Source organism: Aspergillus versicolor, assembly GCF_001890125.1.
Source record: "Aspergillus versicolor CBS 583.65 unplaced genomic scaffold ASPVEscaffold_14, whole genome shotgun sequence".
NCBI lineage: Eukaryota > Fungi > Ascomycota > Eurotiomycetes > Eurotiales > Aspergillaceae > Aspergillus > Aspergillus versicolor.
Genome location: NW_024467537.1, coordinates 111,635 through 132,564, shown reverse-complemented (window position 1 = coordinate 132,564; position 20,930 = coordinate 111,635). Strand labels below are relative to the sequence as shown.

At 55.7% G+C, this 20,930-nt stretch overlaps 8 protein-coding genes across 8 annotated transcripts; 3 read left to right on the top strand and 5 right to left on the bottom strand.

Moving 5' to 3' along the window:
• The first annotated feature begins 33 nt into the window (after positions 1–33).
• On the top strand, positions 34–1,414 carry ASPVEDRAFT_76592 (FAD-dependent oxidoreductase). The gene has a single exon (XM_040816361.1). The coding sequence runs from the start codon at positions 61–63 to the stop codon at positions 1,366–1,368; it is 1,308 nt and encodes a 435-aa protein (XP_040673549.1). The 5' UTR covers positions 34–60; the 3' UTR covers positions 1,369–1,414.
• Positions 1,415–1,549: 135 nt separating this feature from the next.
• On the bottom strand, positions 1,550–2,150 carry ASPVEDRAFT_46998 (nuclear transport factor 2 family protein). The gene has a single exon (XM_040813678.1). It carries the CDS (start codon positions 2,102–2,104, stop codon positions 1,616–1,618), a length of 489 nt encoding a protein of 162 aa, XP_040673548.1. The 5' UTR covers positions 2,105–2,150; the 3' UTR covers positions 1,550–1,615.
• Positions 2,151–2,467: 317 nt separating this feature from the next.
• Positions 2,468–9,966, top strand: ASPVEDRAFT_155558 (putative PKS-like enzyme). The gene is made up of 3 exons (XM_040808472.1): positions 2,468–2,722; positions 2,768–2,912; positions 2,959–9,966. Exons 1-3 carry the CDS (start codon positions 2,528–2,530, stop codon positions 9,885–9,887), a joined length of 7,269 nt encoding a protein of 2,422 aa, XP_040673547.1. The 5' UTR covers positions 2,468–2,527; the 3' UTR covers positions 9,888–9,966.
• A 533-nt stretch (positions 9,967–10,499) lies between these two features.
• On the bottom strand, positions 10,500–12,511 carry ASPVEDRAFT_46996 (uncharacterized protein). Its single transcript, XM_040813677.1, has 5 exons — positions 12,450–12,511; positions 11,933–12,402; positions 11,346–11,883; positions 10,807–11,298; positions 10,500–10,758 (listed from the first exon to the last, which is right to left on the bottom strand). Exons 1-5 carry the CDS (start codon positions 12,480–12,482, stop codon positions 10,561–10,563), a joined length of 1,731 nt encoding a protein of 576 aa, XP_040673546.1. The 5' UTR covers positions 12,483–12,511; the 3' UTR covers positions 10,500–10,560.
• Positions 12,512–13,572: 1,061 nt separating this feature from the next.
• On the bottom strand, positions 13,573–14,634 carry ASPVEDRAFT_142852 (aromatic alcohol reductase; the record flags this gene model as incomplete). The annotated part of the gene is made up of 2 exons (XM_040807877.1): positions 13,573–14,517; positions 14,569–14,634. The coding sequence occupies 2 exons, from the start codon at positions 14,632–14,634 to the stop codon at positions 13,573–13,575; spliced, it is 1,011 nt and encodes a 336-aa protein (XP_040673545.1).
• A 456-nt stretch (positions 14,635–15,090) lies between these two features.
• Positions 15,091–16,692, top strand: ASPVEDRAFT_57053 (uncharacterized protein; the record flags this gene model as incomplete). The annotated part of the gene is made up of 2 exons (XM_040815290.1): positions 15,091–15,196; positions 15,224–16,692. 2 exons carry the CDS (start codon positions 15,091–15,093, stop codon positions 16,690–16,692), a joined length of 1,575 nt encoding a protein of 524 aa, XP_040673544.1.
• Positions 16,693–16,745: 53 nt separating this feature from the next.
• Positions 16,746–18,398, bottom strand: ASPVEDRAFT_143498 (uncharacterized protein; the record flags this gene model as incomplete). The annotated part of the gene is made up of 1 exon (XM_040807921.1): positions 16,746–18,398. One exon carries the CDS (start codon positions 18,396–18,398, stop codon positions 16,746–16,748), a length of 1,653 nt encoding a protein of 550 aa, XP_040673543.1.
• A 63-nt stretch (positions 18,399–18,461) lies between these two features.
• On the bottom strand, positions 18,462–20,417 carry ASPVEDRAFT_46994 (uncharacterized protein). The gene has a single exon (XM_040813676.1). It carries the CDS (start codon positions 19,987–19,989, stop codon positions 18,601–18,603), a length of 1,389 nt encoding a protein of 462 aa, XP_040673542.1. The 5' UTR covers positions 19,990–20,417; the 3' UTR covers positions 18,462–18,600.
• Positions 20,418–20,930: the final 513 nt, after the last annotated feature.

Below are 20,930 nucleotides of genomic sequence, written 5' to 3'. Positions count from 1 at the left end.
GTATAGATCTCTCCGGTGCCATTTGAATGTTCACCATTCACCATTCACTTCATTAACACCATGGGAAGCACTGCACCCCCCCTCCAAGTCGCCGTCGTCGGCGGCGGCATCATCGGCGTCATGACAGCAATCGGCCTGCGTCGCCGCGGCATCAACGCAATCATCTACGAGCGAGCCCGGACCTGGCACGAGGTCAGTGCCGGCTTTGCATTCAGCGGCGCAGCGCGAGAGTGGATGGAGATGATCGACCCAGCTCTCGTCGAGCTGCTGGGCAGCATGAGCGGCAAGTCCGACGCCACCACCAGCAACGCCTACTGGAATGGCTTCCACCCTCGCACAAACGAGGAAGCTGAAGACGAGTCCAAGTCCCTGCTCTTCCGGACGCCTACAAACAACCTCAGCTTCTGGGGCTGCATACGCTCGCAGTTCCTCAAGGGGATGGCGGATATGCTGCCGGAAGACGCGACGGTCTTTGGGAAGCAGCTCGCGGGCTACGAGGAGGTCGACGATAAGGTTATTCTGCACTTCGACGATGGAAGCACCGCTGAGGCCGATGTCCTGCTCGGCTGTGATGGCATCCATTCAGCCACACGGAGAATCATGCTGGGGGGCGAGAGCAAGGCAGGCTTCAGTCGCACCGTCACGTACCGCACCATGGTCCCCATCGATGTGGGCATTAAGGCCCTGGGCGAGAAGGTTGCGAAGAACGCCTGCAACCATCTAGGTCCAAATGCGGACCTGCTCTGCTATCCAGTCATGTCGATGACGGTGCTCAACATCGCCGTCTTTGCTTACGACGAGTCGGAGTTTCCTGACCCCGACAGGATGACGGCCCAAGTCGACCGCAGCGAGATTGCAAAGGTGTTCCAGGGCTTCAGCCCTCAGGTCGCTGACATCTGGAAGCTCTATCCGGAGAAGGTTGTCAAATGGGGGATCTTTGATCTGGAAGATAACCCGCCCTCGACATATGCCCGCGGTCGAGTCTGTCTCGTCGGCGACTCTGCACACGCCAGCACCCCGTATATGGGAGTGGGGGCCTGCACCGGCGTTGAGGACGCCATCGTCATCTGCACGCTCCTGGAGTCGGTGCAGCACAAGGCCCTTGCTGGGGAAGAGCTGAAGGAGGCGTTGGGAGAGGCGCTCCAGACGTACAGTGCAGCAAGGCTGGAGCGAGGCCGGTGGATCCACCACCACTCGCGGCAGATGGGCCAAATGTACCACTGGAGATACGGACCGACAGGCCGCGATCCCCAGCGGATGAAGCAGAAGCTCGAGGAGAACTGGGAGAAAGTGGTGACTTATGATGTGCTGGCGCCTCTCGAGCCGGAGCTGCGTGCGTTGGCGAGGAGTCACCGGAAATGTAGATAGTCTGATAGTTCTTTGAATCAATTGTCCTTTCTTGTGCAATGAACGCATCCTTTCATCTTATCCCGCCCATCTGTTTGTTTTAATCCTGTCCTGTGAAGTTGATACATTGCTGATTGCTCCAAGCAGACATTGCTAAGGACTCTACTCGGTGACCAAGCAACTTACTGACTGAAGAATTGAGACAGGCAACACTGGATTTCGAAGATAAGAGTATCTAATTGTCGAGTAGATTAAATATCTAGACTATCTATTCACTGCTCGGGGGCTTCATGATCGAACGATCGCCAGTCGACCAAACATGAGTCGACTTCATCGTCTTCAGCTTCCAAAGGTCGTCCACCTTGACCGCATCGCAGGCGTAGAATGCGCCGGTAATAAACTTGGGCGAGTCTGGCTCGTAGCCCTGGCCCAAGATGCAGTGCACTGCCTGCGCGTTGAAGGTGACGCGGGCAGTGGTTTCGGTGTCGACGCTGACACGCACGTTGGAGAGATAGTGGACGGTGTCAACGCGCTCGGCGACGTTGATCCACACCTTGTTCTTGAGCTCGTCGTAGCCCTCGCATGCTTTGAAGGCGATGTCGGTGTAGATGTCGGGCGTCGCGGTGGACTCGAGCAACTCCTCGCTGGCGTGGTCGATGGAGGCGAAGGCGCGGTAGCAGGCGTCCTCGATGGCCTCGCGGTCGGTGAGAGGGGGGCCGGCCAGTTTGGCAGGGAGGGGAGTTCCGTTTCGAGGCATGTTGTATTGGAGTGGTTGTAGTGGTTGTAGTGGTTGTAGATTGTAGAGTGATTGAGGATGGAAGTTGGCTGATGTCGAGCTACAAGACATCCCTTAAATACAGACGGAGTACAGCATCAAGATCGTATTTCCGCCTGACGTGAGATCGGTCGAAGTTGTCGCGTGCGGACAAAAAATGCAGCGCTGAGGCTGTAACTATTCTGAGCGACACAGCCCCAGGCTTAGGGCTGGCATGGATAGCCCCCATTCTTACTGTCAGAGTCTGAGAAGCTCGGTGAATCAAAAAGGCGTATACATGTATATAGCATGTTCATCTTCACAATATTTTAGTCTCTCAATCCCTGCCCTTTGTCCTCTGCCATCTTTCATACTGCTGCTCTATCTACCCGCAACTAAATACTCTACTCTACTACTCTACTTACAATGGACACCGACAGCGAGTGGGCCAGTGAGCCGATTGCCATCATCGGCATGAGCTGCAAGTTCTCCGGCGGTGCCAGCAATCCAGACAAGCTCTGGGACCTGATGGCATCAGGCAAGACCGGCTGGAGTGAGATTCCAGAGGACCGGTATAGCCTCAAAGGAGTCTACCACGCAAACCACGAAAGAACCAGCACGGTAAGCTCTTTGCACGAATACCCTAGAGGCCGACTGACCAGTCAGACACATGTCAAAGGAGGGCACTTTCTCGACGAAGATGTCGCAGCATTTGACGCAGCCTTCTTCAACTACTCGGCGGAGATGGCCCAGGTGGTCGACCCTCAATTCCGCCTGCAGCTTGAATCCGCTTATGAAGCGCTTGAAAACGGTCTGTCCTTGCTTTCAGCTATCTTGACATTGGCTAATTAGTTCAGCTGGCCTCCCCCTGTCCCGCGTAATGGGGTCTCAGACGTCCGTCTTCGCCGGCGTCTTCGCCCACGACTACCAGGAGGGAATCATCCGCGACGAAGACAGACTGCCCCGATTCAACGTCGTCGGTACATGGAGTCCCATGTCAGCCAACCGCATCTCGCACTTTTTTGACTTCCGGGGTGCCAGCATGACCCTCGAAACCGGCTGCTCGACGACGCTGGTGGCCCTGCACCAAGCCGTCCAGACCCTGCGCAACCGCGAGGCCAACATGTCCATGGTGACTGGCGCCAACGTGATGCTTAATCCGGACACCTTCAAGGCCATCGGATCACTGGGGATGCTGTCGCCTGATGGGCGGTCGTTCTCGTTTGATTCGCGTGCCAATGGGTATGGCCGCGGAGAGGGCGTGGCCACCATCATCGTCAAGCGACTATCGGATGCCCTGGCTAACAATGACCCCATTCGTGCCGTGATCCGTGAGACAGCGCTGAACCAGGATGGCAAGACGGACACAATTACTACGCCATCCGGTGCAGCGCAGGTAGATCTCATGCGGGAATGCTACAGCCGTGCTGGCCTGGACCCTCGCGGCACCCAATACTTCGAGGCCCATGGCACCGGAACGCCGACTGGTGACCCAATTGAAGCGCAGGCCATGGCTACGATCTTCAGCCAAGGCCAGGGCCGCGACGACAAGGACCACTATCTGCGCATTGGTTCCGTCAAGACCAATGTGGGCCATACCGAGGCCGTGTCGGGTCTTGCTGCCATGATCAAGGGTGTCTTGTGCCTCGAGAAAGGACTGATTCCGCCTACGGTCAACTACGAAACGCCCAATCCCAAACTGAAGCTGGACGAGTGGCGACTCCAGGTGGTGAGGAAGATGGAGCAGTGGCCTGACAGTCTGGTCGATGGCCCTCGTCGCATGTCCATCAACAACTTTGGCTACGGCGGTGCCAATGCCCATGTCATTATGGAGAACGCCGACCCCTGGACTGTGGCATCAGACCTGGATTTTGAACTCGTCAATGGCACGGACGGTGTCGCAGACGCCAAAGTACTCGTCCTCAGTGCGCGCGACGAACGAGGCTGCCAGCAAATGGTGTCCGATCTCAAGGACTATCTGGAAAGACACAAGTCGCTGGACGCTAAAGCAGCTGAACAGCTGCTGCAGAATCTAAGCTACACCCTGGGCGAGCGCCGGACCCTCTTCCAGTGGGTTGCAGCGCACCAAGTCCGTCTTGATAACGGGACTCTCGACTCTGCCATCCAGGCCCTTGAATCGCCTCGTTTCAAGCCAGCCCGTCGAGCTTCTGAGAGCCCTCGCATTGGCATGGTATTCACCGGCCAGGGCGCGCAGTGGTATGCTATGGGCCGTGAGCTACTGACCTTGTACCCTGTCTTCCGCCAGTCCATTGAAGAGGCTGAGACGTACCTGAACGCCCTTGGGGCTGACTGGTCCCTGATCGAGGAGCTGCAGCGTGACAAGAAGACATCAAAGGTGCATGACACAAAGATCAGCATTCCCATATGTGTAGCTCTGCAGATTGCGCTGGTCCGTCTGCTTGAGTCCTGGGGCATCACGGCATCAGGAGTCGCCAGCCACTCGTCCGGTGAGATTTCAGCGGCTTTTGCTGTCGGAGCCCTCACGCATAGGCAGGCCATAGCTACAGCCTACTTCCGTGCTGTCCTTGTAGCAGACGAGACACTGCGCGCACCGGACTCTGCTACAGGTGCTATGGCGGCAGTCGGGCTGGGTGTTGACGCAGTGCAGCCCTACTTGAACAGGCTGACCAAGGGCAAAGCGGTGGTTGCATGCGTCAACAGCCCTCAGAGTGTCACCATCTCTGGCGATGAAGATGCCGTTGACGACATCACCGACCTGTGCAAGCAGGACGACGTGTTTGCCCGTCGTCTCAAGGTCCAGCAGGCATACCACTCACACCACATGGACCCCTTTGCTGATGCCTACCGCGAGCGTCTTCGAATCGAGATGGCCCAGAGCGCAGTCAAAGGCGACCAGCAGCTCAAGGCAGTCTTCTCCTCCGCAGTCACTGGCGGGCGCATCACCGATATCAAGCAGATTGCCAGCCCCGACCACTGGGTCGGCAGTCTGGTGCAGCCAGTCGAGTTCGTCGACTCCTTGACCGAGCTGGTCCTCGGGGATCCTGATGACCCGACGGGTAGAAGCGTTGATGTCCTTCTCGAGGTTGGTCCTCATACAGCCCTGGGAGGTCCCATCCGCGAGATCCTGTCCCTGCCCGAGTTCGAAGGCATTGAGCTTCCATACTGGGGCTGTCTGGTGCGCGACGAGCACGCGGGCGACAGTATGCGCTCCGCTGCAATCAATCTCTTCCGTGAAGGACAGGCCCTTGTCATGGACCAGATCAACTTCCCCGTGCCTGCATACGACGAGGAGCCCAAGGTCTTGACTGATCTTCCCTCGTATCCCTGGAACCACACGATGCGCCACTGGCAAGAGTCCAGAGTCAACCGTGCCATTCGCGAGCGCAGCCAGCCTCCTCATGAGCTGCTCGGCATGCCTGTTGCTGGAAATGACCCCAGTGCGTCCGTATGGCGCAGGGTATTGCGTGTCACTGAGACTCCGTGGCTGCGCGACCATATGGTCCAAGGCAGCATTGTGTACCCAGGCGCTGGCTATATCTGCCTTGCAATCGAGGCTGCTAGGCAATTAACTAGCCAGGCCAAGACAATCTCAGGAGTTCGCCTGCGCGATGTCAACTTCCTGTTTGCCCTTGTTATCCCAGACAACGCGGATGGCGTGGAGATCCGGACCACGCTGCAGGCTGTCCCTGAGCGTGAGATTGGGGCTCAAGGCTGGTGGCGCTTCGAGGTCTCGTCAGTCACTTTGGAGAACAAGTGGACACTGCACGCTACAGGCATGGTTGGTATAGAGTCTGCTGTCGTGGAGACTGAACGTCGTCGCCCACTGTCGACGTACACTCGCCAGCCAAACCCCCAGGATCTGTTTGCCAATCTCAGGGCACGCAGTGTCTATCACGGCCCTCTCTTCCAAAACACGAACCAGATCATCCAGGATGGCCGTGAGCCGCGGTCCATCTGCGACATCACGGTCCGCCACGAAGCTTCGTCTGATACAGACCCCGAGGTGGCAGCGCAGAACAGCCTGTTGCACCCAATTACGCTTGATGCTGTCGTTGTGGCCTTTTATTCCGCCCTCCCCAGTGTCGGAGCGTTGCAGGAAGAGCCCAAGTTGCCGCGGTCTGTTGGATCGATGTGGATATCCAGCAATATCAGCCGCCAGATCGGCCACACGCTGCAGTGCGACACGTCCCTTCTTCATGACGACCCCCAGCGCGGGAGGGCCGATATTACAGTGTTCGACGGCGAGACCGACAATGCAGTGCTCAAGATGGAGGGCGTCGAGCTGGCGTCACTGGGCAGGGGCAGCTCGGGCTCAGCCAGCACTTCGGAGGAGGTGTGCAGCAAGCTTGTCTGGGGGCCGGATCTTTCGCTTCGAAGCCCGCTGGCCTTCGAGCTGATGAAGAAGCAGCTGGCGTCTAGCTTGACAAATGAATACAGCGCCGACTCAATGCATCAGTCGTCCCTCAGACAGCTCTCTGCTCTGATACAGATAGTTGCACACAAGACCCCAGGTATTCGCGTCCTCCAGATTGGCAGCGGTACTGATGCCCTCGCCACACGACGCATACTGGAGAGCGTTAACACGAGCCTGGTGGCCAGCTGGCACATCACGGAGCCATCGGCAGAAGCGCTGGAGGATGCGCGTGCTCAGCTTGCCGACTGGGAGGACTTGCTCCAGTTTGACCAGCTCGATATCGAGCAGAGTCCATCGAAGCAGAAGTTCACCCCAGAGAGCTACGACGTTGTCGTATCCTTGCATGCCCTATACACTGCCCAGCCGGCCAGTGCGCTGGGACATGTACACGCTCTGCTGAAGCCAGGAGGCACGCTACTCTTTGCAGAGACGACGAAGGACCAGGTTGATGCGGACGCCGTGCTTCGAGATGCCGGCTTCAGTGGTGTCGACATTGAGCTTCATGACTCGGAGGGCGATGTCCATGCCAGCAGTGTCATCATGTCCACTGTGCCTGTCGAGGGCAAAGCCGACCTGAGTAAGGTGAAAGACAGCTTCGCAGTTGTTTCCAGCATGCAGACAGCTCCTTCACCCGCCGTTGTCGACCAATTATGCCAGCGCATCCAGGCCTTGACCGGGACCGCCACAGCGCACCTCGTGCTGGAACAGAGCAGCGGCGACGCATTCAAGGACAAGATCTGTGTGTTCATTGGCGAGATTGACCGGCCCATTATGACGGACCTCGACGCAGTGCGCATGGAAGGCCTCCGTGCAATGGTCACGAAGTGCAGTGGTCTGCTCTGGGTCACGACTGGGGGGACTGTTGAGAGCGAGGCCCCGGAACGGGCAGTGCACCAGGGCTTCTTGCGTGTGCTGCGCAACGAATACATAACCCGCCGCTTTATCTCCGTGGACCTTGACCCTCATGCAGGTGCTGGTGCGGATTCAGATATCGCCGCGTCGGCCATCGTGCAGGTCCTCGAGCAGGGATTCGGCCATGGCAGCACGCAAACCGGGCCAGCCGAGTTCGAGTACGCCGAGCGAAACGGTCTCTTGCATGTTCCTCGCTACTACAAGGACGAGCAATACAACAACATGGTCACTGGCCCGCTTGTGCCGAGCTGGAGTGACCAGAGCAGCCTTCCCTTGGAGCGCCTCTTCCAAGACCGACCACTCCGGTTGCAAGTTGGCATCCCAGGACATCTGGATACGCTCGCCTTTGTCGACAATGAGGAAGTCCATGATCTATCGCCAGAGCTTGTAGAGATCACCCCTCGCGCTCACGGGGTGTGCTCCCGCGATGTCATGACCGCCATGGGACAGCTCAAGGACCAGTCCATGGGCTTCGAATGTGCCGGTATCATTGCGCGACTTGGCTCTGAGGCTGAGGCCAAGGGATACAGAGTTGGTGACCGTGTCATGGCCCTTTCGACCGGCACATTCTTCGCCAGCACTGTCCGCGTCCCATGGCATGGGGTCGTCCAGATGCCAAAGGACATGGACTTTGCCAGCGCTGCATCATTTCCCCTGGCTTTTACAGTTGCTTACTTTGGACTCGTCAGGAGTGCAGGCCTAACAGCCGGTCAGTCCGTTCTTATCCATGCTGCAGCTGGGGCCATCGGACAGGCCGCCATTATGCTGGCCAAGCACCTGGGTGTCACCGAGATCTACGCTACAGTCGGTTCCCCTGAGAAGCGAGACCTGCTCGAGCGCGAATACGGCATCTCTTCTGAGCGTATCTTCACCAGCCGCGATGCATCCTTTGCTCCGGCTGTTCTGGCTGCCACCAAGGGACGCGGCGTGGACCTCGTGCTCAGCTCGCTTTCTGGTCCACTACTGCAACAAAGTCTCAGCACAGTTGCGCCTCTTGGTTATTTGATGCATATCGGCAAGGCAGATGTCGAGAGCAACAGCCTTATGGCGCTCGAGTCGTTTTCGCGCGGCATCTCGTTCATATCAATGGACGTCCCGACTCTCTTGCAGCGCCGAGGACCCGATGTGCACCGTGCGCTTGGGGAGATCGCCGGCCTGGTCGAACAGCAGAAGCTGAAGCCGGTTCAGCCTGTTACTGTCTACCCCATACAGGATGTCCAGGCGGCTTTCCGCTTCGTCCAGACCGGCGACCAGATGGGGAAAGTTGTCTTGTCAGCTGGACCCGACGAACAGGTCTCCGTGGTCCCCCGACCAAAGGGCTTGACATCTCGAGCTCAACTACGCCCTGACGCATCGTACCTCATCGTGGGAGGCGTTGGGGGCATCGGACGTTCAGTCGCACACTGGCTGGTGGCTCACGGCGCCCAGAATCTGATCCTGCTGTCTCGCAGTGCTGGCAATCTCGATCTCGAGCAGAACCAGAACAGCGACGGTGCCCTCTTCATCAACGAGCTGCGCCAGATGGGCTGTCGAGTCAAGCCCGTCAGCTGCGACGTCTCGCTCCCCAGCTCGTTGACCATGGCGCTCAGGGCCTGCGAAGACGACGGCTTCCCCCCAGTGCGCGGCGTCATCCAGGGCGCCATGTTATTGCGCGACGCTATCTTCGAGCAGATGACTCTCGACGACTGGCGCAGTGGTCTGAGTCCCAAGCTGTACGGCACCTGGAACCTGCACACCGAGTTCTCGCAGCCGGACTCGCTCGACTTCTTCGTCATGTTGTCGTCTGTCTCGGGCGTTGCAGGCATCGCATCGCAAAGCAACTACGCCGCCGGTGGTTCCTACGAGGACGCCATGGCTCGCTGGCGCCAGTCCCAGGGCCTGCCTGGCGTGGCCATTGACCTAGGTCCTATATCTGATATTGGCTACGTGTCGACAGACGCCAGGGTCGCTGAGCGCCTGCGCAAGGACGGCGAATTCGCCATGCTCGACGAGGCTATTGTGATCCGTGCCCTCAACGCTGCGGTTCTACACCCCCTGGGCCGGTCTCAGGTCATTGTCGGTCTTACCTCCTCCCCGGGTCCTCACTGGGATCCCAACGGGCGGTCCCAGCTTGGCCGTGATGCGCGGTATGCGGCGCTAAAACCGCACAGCAAGGCTTCAGCGCGACAGGAGGGCGAAAACAGCAGTGCCTCGCTTGCGACACAACTCGCAGAAGCCAGTGACCCGCAAGAAGGCGCAGGGCTCATTGGGGCGGCTATTGCGGAGAAGCTTGCAGACATCTTCATGACGCCTATCGCGGAGATCGATCTCAGTAAGCCGCCGGCACACTTTGGGGTCGACTCGCTGATTGCAGTCGAGCTGAGGAATATGCTTGCATTGCAGGCGGCGGCGGACATTTCCATCTTCAATATCCTGCAGACGGCCAGTCTGGATGCGTTGGCTGGGTTGGTGGCGGAGAAGAGCAGGCATTTCGCCTGAAGATTGTATTGTTGCCTCTAATAGATTGTACTGTTGTTATCTTGTGTATAGAGCGTTAGAAATTTTACCAATAAAGCCTTCCAACAGCTATACTCGTTTGTTCTCTTTCCTCCGGACTGATTAATGTCCATCCTGCTTGTATAGTTAAACCTCTTGCACCAACAAGCTCCTACCAACACCTTCCAACAAACCTCCTTCCAACAGCAACACTTTTATACTCCGGAGTATCATCGCTCCTCTTTACTAGCGATATTCTCGCCCTGTTCCTAGCCTTTAGAAAGAGTGTAAGGGCCACCCCTCACGCTGACGTGGGGTCCTCCAAGTCCCTCGCATAATCACCCTAGCTTCCCGAGTACTGGGTACGGGCTATTACGCGCTCTGCCGTAAGGACCCGGGGACCTGAGTACCTGAAGATACTGGACAGATTTAGATCTGAACTAATGCAGCCTGTTGTCCTGCCACGCGGGCTGTGTCATGCAGCTGTCAGCCCCAACGCCTATGAATCACCACTTGATGGACAATGGACAATTAACAATTAACAGTGGAATTGAAACATTCTAATTGCCCCTCTATACACAGGATTAAATAGCTAAAACCAAACTCAAACTCCAAGCACCGTCCAAGCTAATCATGATCATACTTCGTGAAATCTACATAGAGAGAGGGAGAGAAATTAAGTAAACCCACACCACGTGTCGCCCTGGGGATTTAACATCTGAAGAAACCCCTGTGCAAGCTTGTTGAGGCCCGTCGAGGCTTGCAACATTGTTAAGATGTTTGGCATAAGCTTGATATAGGCGTCGTTCAGCTCGGGGTGGGATTGAGAGAATCTAGCTCCCAACAGGAGCAGGATCGGGGTCAAAGGGTGCATCTGCTCATCTTAGCTCAGCTTACACTTTATCACACTAGACTGGCATACCTGGAAGTGCTGGCCAAGAACGGCCACTAACAGAGAGATATCGTTCACGGCATCGAGAGCCTGCTGTTGGTGCTCTGCGTGCAGGGCCTGGGCAAGCTGCGTTCCCTCCACTCCAGTCCCTAACGGCTTGGATTCAATCAGGTCGTAGAGCATCAGCACATCGATCTGTGCCGTCAGAGCAACAAAGGCGATGATGGGGTCCGGGTACTCCAGGGATGCGTAGATTCGGAGCATCCGGATCCGCTGCGCCAGTAGTGCATTCAGCGTTCGATGTCGATTACAGAACTCCTCGCACGGTCTTGTCGGAGCGTTCTGCTTATGCTGGAGGACCCGGCCGCACATGGTGGCCCCGATGATGCACTCTGCAAAGGGCGATAAGCTGTTGTGTGGCCACTCGACGCTGCCATCGGGAACAACGTCCGCGAGGAAACTCATGTCCGTGGGGCGATTGCTGAGAAAGTTGGCCTCTGGAGCTGGTAGGCGTGCTCGTATCTAGATGAGTCAATATCTGTACTTTCTTTTTCAAGGATCAGACTAACCAGTCGCTCGTCAAAGAACATGTGTAGCCCGTCCACCATACTCGTGAAGCGGTCAATGAGATATGCAAACCAAAAGGTCCGTCTCTTCGTTTCGATATCTACCCAGTCCTCCTGGCTCGGACTGAGCGGTCTTTGGTACTGGTCTACCTGAGTGTGAGGTGATCGAGGCATGTCGATCTCGTAGAGTCTCATCATCTGAATCAGACGAAGAGCTCTGCCGGCGGACATCATGCCTCGGTGGAAGTCCTGACAGGTCAGCTCGTAGATTGAGACCAATGCCCAAGCCTGGATTTGTTCCAGAGAAATTTGGTGGCAGGGTTCCTCTGCTTCGAGCTCGTGCAGAAGCTGCCTCGTCTTCGCGTACAACTTGCCACCTTGAACATGGAACTGGCTGGATAGTGACGAAGCCAATGTCCACATCGCGTACTGCAGGCATGTTCTCTGTTTGCTCTTGTTTGGCAGTTTAGACCATGCACGGTAGCGGTGGGCATGGATGATTGGTGCAAATGCATATGCCCGGTCAAAATACAGCTGGTCTCTACGCCATATTAGCGCTGTTGGCGACATCAAAGGAGGGTAAGACGTACAGGTCATTGTGCATCATCGGAGGGATCATGAGGCCACATTCCATTGGCATCTGGACCAGCTCTGACACACTGTCCACTAGCACACTATCCACTGGCGGCAATGGAAGAAGCGAGCCCGAGTACGAACCATCGAAACATTCCCAGGGCTCCATCGTAGGAAATGGGAATTCGACCGGTACTGCCGGCCACTGCAGGAAATCAGTTGTTTCGGGCGTTGCGGTCTGGATTTCGTTGTCTGCGCTGCCGTCGATGTCCACGGTCTGGCAGGTTGGTGCTGGAGAGGTCCCCTGCTTTTCCAGCTGGCCCTCGAGCTCCTCTATCCTCTTCTGCAACGTCTTGAGATATCCTTTCTTGGGCCCTCGAGCCGGGCAGCTGTCTCGCACTATGCATTCGACGCCGGATGTAGCACATGCTGTGCATTGAGGTCGTCTCCTATCGCAGCGGATTCTACGCCGTCGACACTCTTCGCACTGCATTCGGTCAGTATAGACCTCGCTGAATAGACGATGAGACCTACTGCAATTCCCGGCTGTTGTCGTTGGCTCACCATCTTGAATCAGTCTGGAGTGTGCAATCTCTTCTCTTCTATCGATTGATATATTAACCCATGGTTAGATCTAGGTATTGAAGTGTATATAAGTACATCAGAGCGAGCCCTATACTCTGAATTCCAAGTGGAGCTGGCTGCATCTCGCGTCAGCCATCCCCCATGTGCTGATGGGCGGCGAGCTAGGGCGCAGCCATCGAGGGCGCAGTACAACAGCATAACGCGCAGGACATGACTTTTTCCGGACGCTTATACAGTGAAGCTTGGTCTGCTCTAGCTCCTGAGCCTCTGACTCGGCCAGGAGTTGAATTATTCCGTTGCAGTGTTGGTTTCTGCCCCAGGTCTCACTGTTTCAGCTGTTAGGGCTTGCTGTAGTTTGGCCCCTAGGCCGAATGTCGTCTCGTATCGCGCCCTTGGCCCCTGTACGCTGGTCCCAGCTGAAACTGCGGCATTTTTGCCATTGGCCCGTTTCTCGTGTTGCCAAATCCAACAATGGCCAACAATGGCTGTGTATTCCTTGCAAGCATTGTTATGGTTCGGCCAAGGAGGCTTGCATGGTTGATCAACGGGCGGCGGCCCAGTCCGACACATATCTCTCGAACTCGATCGGCCATTAGGATAGACATACTGACTAGGTATCTATAGTTCTAATACTGTTCCTCTCTTCGGCCCTCTGTGTAATTTAAGATATAAGGGGTAAGAGTAGCGGAAATAGCGAAAGCGACAGAATCTAGTCTAGATTATGTTAGATAGCACGAGCCCCCAAATACTGCAAGCCTACTCTACACTATCCACTAGTATAATGCTGAAAATAGGTGGGGCTTAGATCGTGCAGATTATGCAGGTATATCTAAGCCCCCGGGCAATTATTTGAGCTTATACTCTCAGAGACGAATGAGAGTCATTGTCTGCCTTATCCCAGCAGCTGAAGATTCAGGGTTGAGCTGAAAGATAACTCGTTACACAATCTGTATTAGGTCACTACTTGGTTTAAGCTATTATGCTGTGTCACCTGGATCAAACACGAACGATTTCAATTAAGAAATAACAGTGTATATCTCTGAAAGCTAAATTCTAAGAAAAGAATGTACATCTATGAAGCCATGCGCTCCGCACGGCTCTGGAGCGCCTTGACCATATCAATCCCAACCTGGGTGGCCTCGTCCAGCTTCTCCTCCGGCAAGCCCAGCAGCTCGTTCTGCGCCTTGTCAGCGTGGTTGCCAGCGTCCTCTGGGAAGAATGCTCGCGCGTAGAGCAGCTTAGCAAAGCCAGCCATGTTGCCGGTCTTGACCAGCCCCAGACCATCTGCGTATCGCTTGTGGGCATCCTCCTGGGAAATCGTCCAGTCGGCGTCGGTCGTGCCAGTCACGCGCTTGACGCTCTCAAACATCTCGTTCTGGCTGACGACAAAACTCTTGAGGTAGACGGGCTTGTTGAGCCAGCTCGAGAAAGTCAGGCTCTTGTCGTTCTCGTCATCGGGGAGGACCTTCAGGCTCAGCACAGTCGCAACAGCGCGCCCGACCTGGGCTAGAGTCGAGACGGAAGTCTTGGTGTTGCCATCGTCGTAGCGGGTCAGTTCCTTCTTGTCAAAGTCGAACCCGAAGCGCGCCGCTCCGCCCGCGAGACTGTAGTCGTACCAGAAGCCACAGCACACGGTGATCCACTGCATGCCGAGCTTCTCGATCTCGTCGCGGTTGGCCTGGGCCACGGGGCCGAGCATGACATCCTGGCCGAATCGGACGTGCTCGATGTCGCCGGCGTATCCGTTGGGCATGATGTAGGGGACTCCTGCCTTGGCGGCGGCCTGGACGAGCTTGCTGTGGGTGTCGCGGGGCGCAGTGGGGGCGACAGTAATAATAAAGAATTGTTGGCCCTTGAGGGCAGCGACAATGGAGACTTCATCGTTGTAGTCGATGGGGGCGACAACAACGCCCTCGGGCAGTTTGTTGGCGCTGTCTTTGCGCGAGAGGGCAGTGACGGTGTGTTTTCCAGTCTTCAGCAGGGCTTCAGCGAGAACAGAGCCAACAGTGCCTCCAGCCTAGTAATTGTTAGTCTCATCCTGTTTGCATATTGTACTTGGGGTACGTACACCGACAATGGCGACTTTCTCGATGGCGTTGGTGAAGCCGGCGGGTTGATCTTGAGCGTAAGACATTGTGTGGAATTGAGATTGATTAATGAACAGATTGGATGAACAGATCGGATGATGATTGAGAGGATTGAGGATTGAATGAAAGATGATGAACAAGATTGAGGACCAGCAGCTGAATCGGTTTATTTATATTCTTCCATCTTGCGGCGCTGCAGTGGGAACTCCGCAATAGCCGCACTCAACATCGTAACTCCGCAATCGCCGCACGATGTCCGCCCGGCGGCGTTAAGTTGTTGAGAAACAGTCGGGCCAAATGAAAGAAACAGGCAGACAGCCAATTAAGTTTCTGAATGAAACAGTTGCAGTCAGACGGCCCGTTAATGTTGGATCAAAGAACAGTAATCATGTCGGAGTAGACAAATTGACGAGCACAGCCTGCGATCGAATACTCCGTCCCCATTCCTCCTTTTCTAAGTCTCTAGGGCTATCCCCAGCATTGTCAACCACATCATTCTGAAAATGTCTGAACAACCACCACAAGCGCTACCCAGCGAACCTGACCGTCAATTCCGTCAGGTTTGCGATGTCTGTGGAGAGATTGAAGACCGTGAAGACCATCTGTACAGTGAAGTCCGTCAGTACAGTGATGAAGTCCAACGTCCCAAGTCTCTCCCCAACGAAGTCCTCTTCATCGCCATCATCTGCTCCTCGCAGCTTCTCACTCAAGCCGGCCTGGCCCTTAGCATAGTCCCTCAACACATCATCGGACGCTCCTTTGGCATCGACGACCAGCCTGGCAAGCTGAGCTGGTTCTCCTCTGGCTACTCGCTCACCGTCGGCACCTTCATCCTCATCGCAGGCCGCTTCGGTGATGTCTTTGGGCACAAGCCTTTCTTCGTCGGCGGCTATGTCTGGTTTGCCCTGTGGTCATGTCTCGCTGGGGTCGCTGTGTATAGCGGCCCTACCTTCTTCATCGTTTGCCGGACGATGCAGGGACTAGGCCCAGCGTTCCTACTGCCCAACGCCATCGCCATTGTCAGTCGCTGCTACGAGCCAGGCCTGCGTCAGAACATGATCTTCTGCCTGTTCGGTGCCACTGCTCCTGGCGGCTTCTTGCTTGGTGCTGTCTTCTCCAGCCTGCTTTCCCAGAGACTCTGGTGGCCGTGGTCGTATTGGGTCCTGTCCTTTGCGTGCCTCGGGCTGGCTGTCTTGGGCTTCGTCGCCATTCCTGCAACCCCAGCCCCGATATCCCCAGAGTCCGAAGGCTCCAGTGTCTGGAGTCGTATCGATGTCGCAGGCTCCATCACCGGTGTGGCCGCCCTCGTCCTGTTCAACTTTGCCTGGAACCAGGGCCCCGTGGTCGGCTGGACGACGCCGTATACCTACTTCACCATGGTCATCGGCATCCTCGTCTTTGTCATTTTTGTTTTACTCGAGAAGAGAGCAAGTCATCCGCTGATCCCCTTCGGCATCCTGCGCATCGACTCCCTCTTCACCCTGGCCTGCATCAGCGCCGGCTGGTCCAGCTTCGGCATCTTCGTCTTCTACACACTGAACCTCCTGGAGGTCATCAGGGAGCAGACGCCGCTTCTCACATCTGCACAGATGTCACCCATCGCCGTAAGCGGGCTATTTGCTGCGGGCGCCACGGGCCTGCTTCTGCACAACTTCCGTGCGTCGACGGTGATGCTGATCTCCATGGCCTTCTTCCTCGCGGGGGGTGTCATCTTCGCGACGATGCCCGTGGACCAGATCTACTGGGCGCAGACGTTCGTGGGGATCGTTGTGCTTCCCTGGGGCATGGACTCGTCGTTTCCCGCTGCCACGATTATTCTGAATCGAGCCATGCCGCGCGAGCATCAGGGTCTGGCCGCATCGCTGGTGACTACGTTTGTCAACTATTCCATTTCCATTGGGCTTGGGTTTGCAGGCACTGTCGAGAGCCAGGTCAATGAGCAAGGGACGAATGTTTTGCGGGGCTACCGGGGGGCCTTTTACATGGGTGTTGGTCTCGCTGGGATAGGCGTGTTTGTTGCCTTGCTTTTTTGTTTTGCGGAGCGGTTTAATATCAGGATAGAACGGGTGCCGGAAAAGAGGGATTCGCAGGAAACGTTGGTTTAGATCGTTAATGTAATAATGTTTCGTTAGATTATTGAAATGTGACTCGCTGTAATTTACATTTGAATGTCGGGAAACATCGACAGATATGGCTCCACGAGAAACTGCTCCCAGTCCACCCCCCAGCCAACAAGATCTGGCACGGCGGTGTTGGGCTCGGGTTCCGGTGGTTCTTGAAAGGCTTCGTATCCTGCCTCGACAGCTTCCAACTGTAAAAGTTCCTTTCGTTTCTTCGCTATATTGAGACTGAGGAGATGCCGTGCTATAGAGAGCGCCTGTCGGGTGAGTGCTGTATCCGCTGCCCTGACAAGATTCTCCAGCCTCTTAAAAGCAGCAGGAATGTGATCAGACGAGGCCGGAGTGTCGATGGCCAACAAGATACAAGCATATTGGAAGACACTGCCGATGACGTTCCATAGTAGCCGGCCTTGGCTGGCGAGCTGCTCAGCTGCCTCTAGTCCATCCCTGCCGCTGTCTATGACAACCTGGAGGATTTCATCCGTGATGCCTGCCTTGAACTGGTAGATACGTCGATAGAAGCAGAATGCGAGTTCCGCCTTGGTGGCAACCAGGAATGGATGCGTGAAATGTAGTTTACTCAATGCCGTAAGACGCTCAGAGAGGTCCTCCCTTGGAGATGGAGGCCGTGAGTCCAGTTGGAACGGAGAGTTCGGCGACGGGATCATTTGGATGATTTGCACGAACTGGTCGGCTACAGATCCTGGGATCGCAATGATCGCCTGCGTAGTGACTGCTGCAAATGTTACTGCTGACCGGTCGCACTCGTAGGACAGCATCTGGTGCGCGGCCCACAGGATCCAGAAGATGCGCCTCAGCCGGTCCGCATCATGACCGAGACTAGCGGCACCAGCGACGGACGCCATGCGCTGGATGTTTTCTTCCTCATGCAGCCCGACGACTTCGCAGAGATGCATGAGCGTGCAGGAGGCCACCCAGGCACTGCTAGGGCGGGTTGTGGCTCGGAGATAGAATAGCCGCATTCCCCACGCGATGATATGATCGACGCTCAGCATCCGCATCGAAGCCGGATCATCGAGAATGGCTTTCGCGTACTGCAGTAGGTCCGACTCGCGCGAGTGTCTAACTGACGAGAGGAACGACCCGACTGCAGCAACACCAGCGGCTGTAGCACCAAATGCGACCGGCGGACTGCCGGGCCCATGATAGTACTCGCGACACCGCTGAGCATAGATCCTGGGGTCGATGACATCTAGAATGGAGCCCATTGCAGAGAAGTATACCTCCGAGTAGAAGGCGAGGTCGTCTTCGGAGATCAGGCTTCCCAGCAAACCATACGTGTTGGAAGCCTCTTCCGGGCGGATGCCAAAGTTGTACGCCGCCGAATTGATCTTGGGAGGATTGGTAGATCCGAGAGCCAGGCCCAGTATATGCGGGAAGGCCATGGCGGCCGATGCGCCGGTGTACCTGGACTTGTGCTCCTCGAAAATGCCAGGGCTCTTGGCATTGTTGCCAGCGGATGGGCTGCCTTCGTCCACGGGGTTACGTCCCTCGACAATAGCGCGCTTGGCTGGGGGATCCGCAATCGTAGTGTTGTTGATGTCGTCGTACCTGCATTGGTACTCGTAGGTGGAGCACATTCCACACGGATACTCGCCATCGCACTTTCGCTTGCGCTGATGGCACGGATTACACGCTTTTCGAGCACGCTTGCGCTTGTTTGTGGACATATCGAGTTCTATGATGAATTGATGAATTGGTGAAACATTCAAGTAACAGTCGATATTGTGTTGTGTTGATGGACAAAGACAACGCTGACTCAGTGATGACTAAGCTATGAGAAGTGTACAGTGAAGTGAATACAATGATAAATAGTGTTATTGAATTAATATATCAAGGCAGGTATGATCTAAAGGTTAAACAAGTAGGACATCACCGAGCAGCATCGATAATCTCCGGAAGCATGTTGCGGGTGTTGTTCCAGATTTGAGTCGAGCCAACAACAAACAGCGAGCTGATATACCAAGTGTTCCTGTGGCCCTGGAGGCCCTTCATCTTGCCATACCAGCCGTCCGCGATGTCGCTCGTCGGAGGACTCAGATGGAACGGCGAGTAGTCCACAAAGTCTTGGAACGTTGGCTCCGCGGGCTCGGCACCGGTCTCTTGCTGCAGCCAGTGGATGGTGCTTCGAGTGGCCTGCTCAATTTGCTCCTGGGTCTGAGGGTCGACCGAGTTGTACCAGTAGAAAAAGTACCCAGGAGAAGATGCACCAGCAATCTCTACCACTCCAGGAAGGCTGGCGACGTGGTACGGTGTGTTTTTGCCGACGTTTGTGTACGCAACTCCCGCCTCAAGCCCGGTATTGTTCACAACGCCCGCGTAGTAGTGCTTGCCAGAGAGCTTGCTCAGGATTGAATGTTCCTGCTGGTCGAGACCAAAGTACTGGGTGTTGTCCAGGACCGGCGGCATAGCAAGGATGAGCTGCTTGGCTTTGATGAGCTTCCTGCCAGACGGAGTTTGGGCCACGAGTCGTACGCCGTCCCTGCGGGAAGATCCACGCTGCGCTGCAACGATGGAGGATTCCAGCAGGACATGCTCCTTCAACTCGGCCAGGGCGTTGTCGTAAATCTGGGAGTTGTAGTGAGTGGCACTGCGAACGGCTGCCCCGGTGTATTCCTCCACCTCAATGTGATTGCCGTCGTTGAAGATAGCCAGCGCGGTGGCATCCAGGGGGTTGCCAGGGGTCGCTGGCCATAACAGACCCGCCGCGGCTGATGCAGAGGAGAGATTCTGCTTCTTGGCGAACTCCGGCCAGGTCAGAAGCAGCTCTTCAGGCACATCGTCCGGCAGGTTATTGAGGTCGTCGAGGAAAGGATATTTGTCGAGCACGGCCACATAGTCCGGCCCGACATTCGGCTTGGTGTGGTTTGCAAGGGCCACTTTGTTTAAAAAGTCGTAGTACTTGGGCTTTCCGAAATCTGAGGGCTGAAAAGGCGCCAGAGGCGAGTTTAATCGCTCGAAAAAGTCACGGACGAGAGGGATATCTTGGTGGAGCTGCACGCCAATGTCGATGCTGGTCCCCGTGGCCTCGTCGCGGAACGTCCGGGTGTTTCCACCAAGTCGGTCCGTCACTTCAACCACAGTGACGGTCTTGTTCTGGTCGGCGAGACTGATTGCTGCATAGGTACCTGCTGCTCCTCCGCCGATGATGGCAAAGTCCCGCTCGACGACGTCCTCTGCAGCATATGCCGACTGGTCGAATTGCTGAGAGGGGACACAGGCAGCCAGGGCCCCGGCGACGAAGAGAAAGGTAGACAACATGTTGGAATGATTTGGAATGATGGATAGAACTGATCGAGACTGACACTGCAGGTCTGCGAGCGCCTTTATACAACGACCGGTACATCCTGGCCTGACTTACTTTCCTCCGCAAGAAACTCCGGTCTCAGGCCAGGGGCGGAGGATCGATATAGCCCCAGGTGGAGTTTATCTGCAAGTAAGTAAGCGCGGCTGAAATAAATAACTTAAATAGATCTCACGGGCTATGTTGTCTATTCGGCCCCTAGATAATTACTTGCTCCGCCCCATCCCAGCATGCGCCTCATCGCAGTATGCTTTTGCTCAGCTTGGAGTTTCCTGTTGTGGATGATTGCTTGTCAACACGACACCGACCCATTTCTGATGATTTGGTTGCTGAAGCTGCTGCTCGTGGGAAGATTGAACGTTGAGCGTTGAGCGTGTTGATGTTGGTGTTGGTGTTAACTTAGTGTTGCGAATGTCAGTGAATTTATATATTCTGATTGTTGACACGCTTTCTTGGCAACGCTGGCAAGAATTAGTGCCAATTACAACCATACGATCATGACCCTATTATAATCGACATAGTATTGGCCATTAACCATACTAAGACTATTTACCTAGAGAAAGAGTGAAGACACGTTAATACTGTAGACACAGTGACGTCATGCACGTGACTCGCTGAGTCATCCACTCCTCCACGATGCTCGATCGAGAGTTCGAGACGATCGACTCGCATCCCATTACTGCCTGTCATTCTCAGCCAGTCTCAGCCATTCTCAACCGCCTACTGTGAAATACCCACCGACACAGTCCACCAATTGATGCGTCTCCACCTACCTACCCCCGAGTCGAGCTCTGCCCTAGTGATCGTGAACCATCAACCGTGAACCGTGACCATTGAGAGACCCGCGAACCCGACCGGAGATGCCCGCGTGAAATGAGGGGATTATAGAAAGCCGATC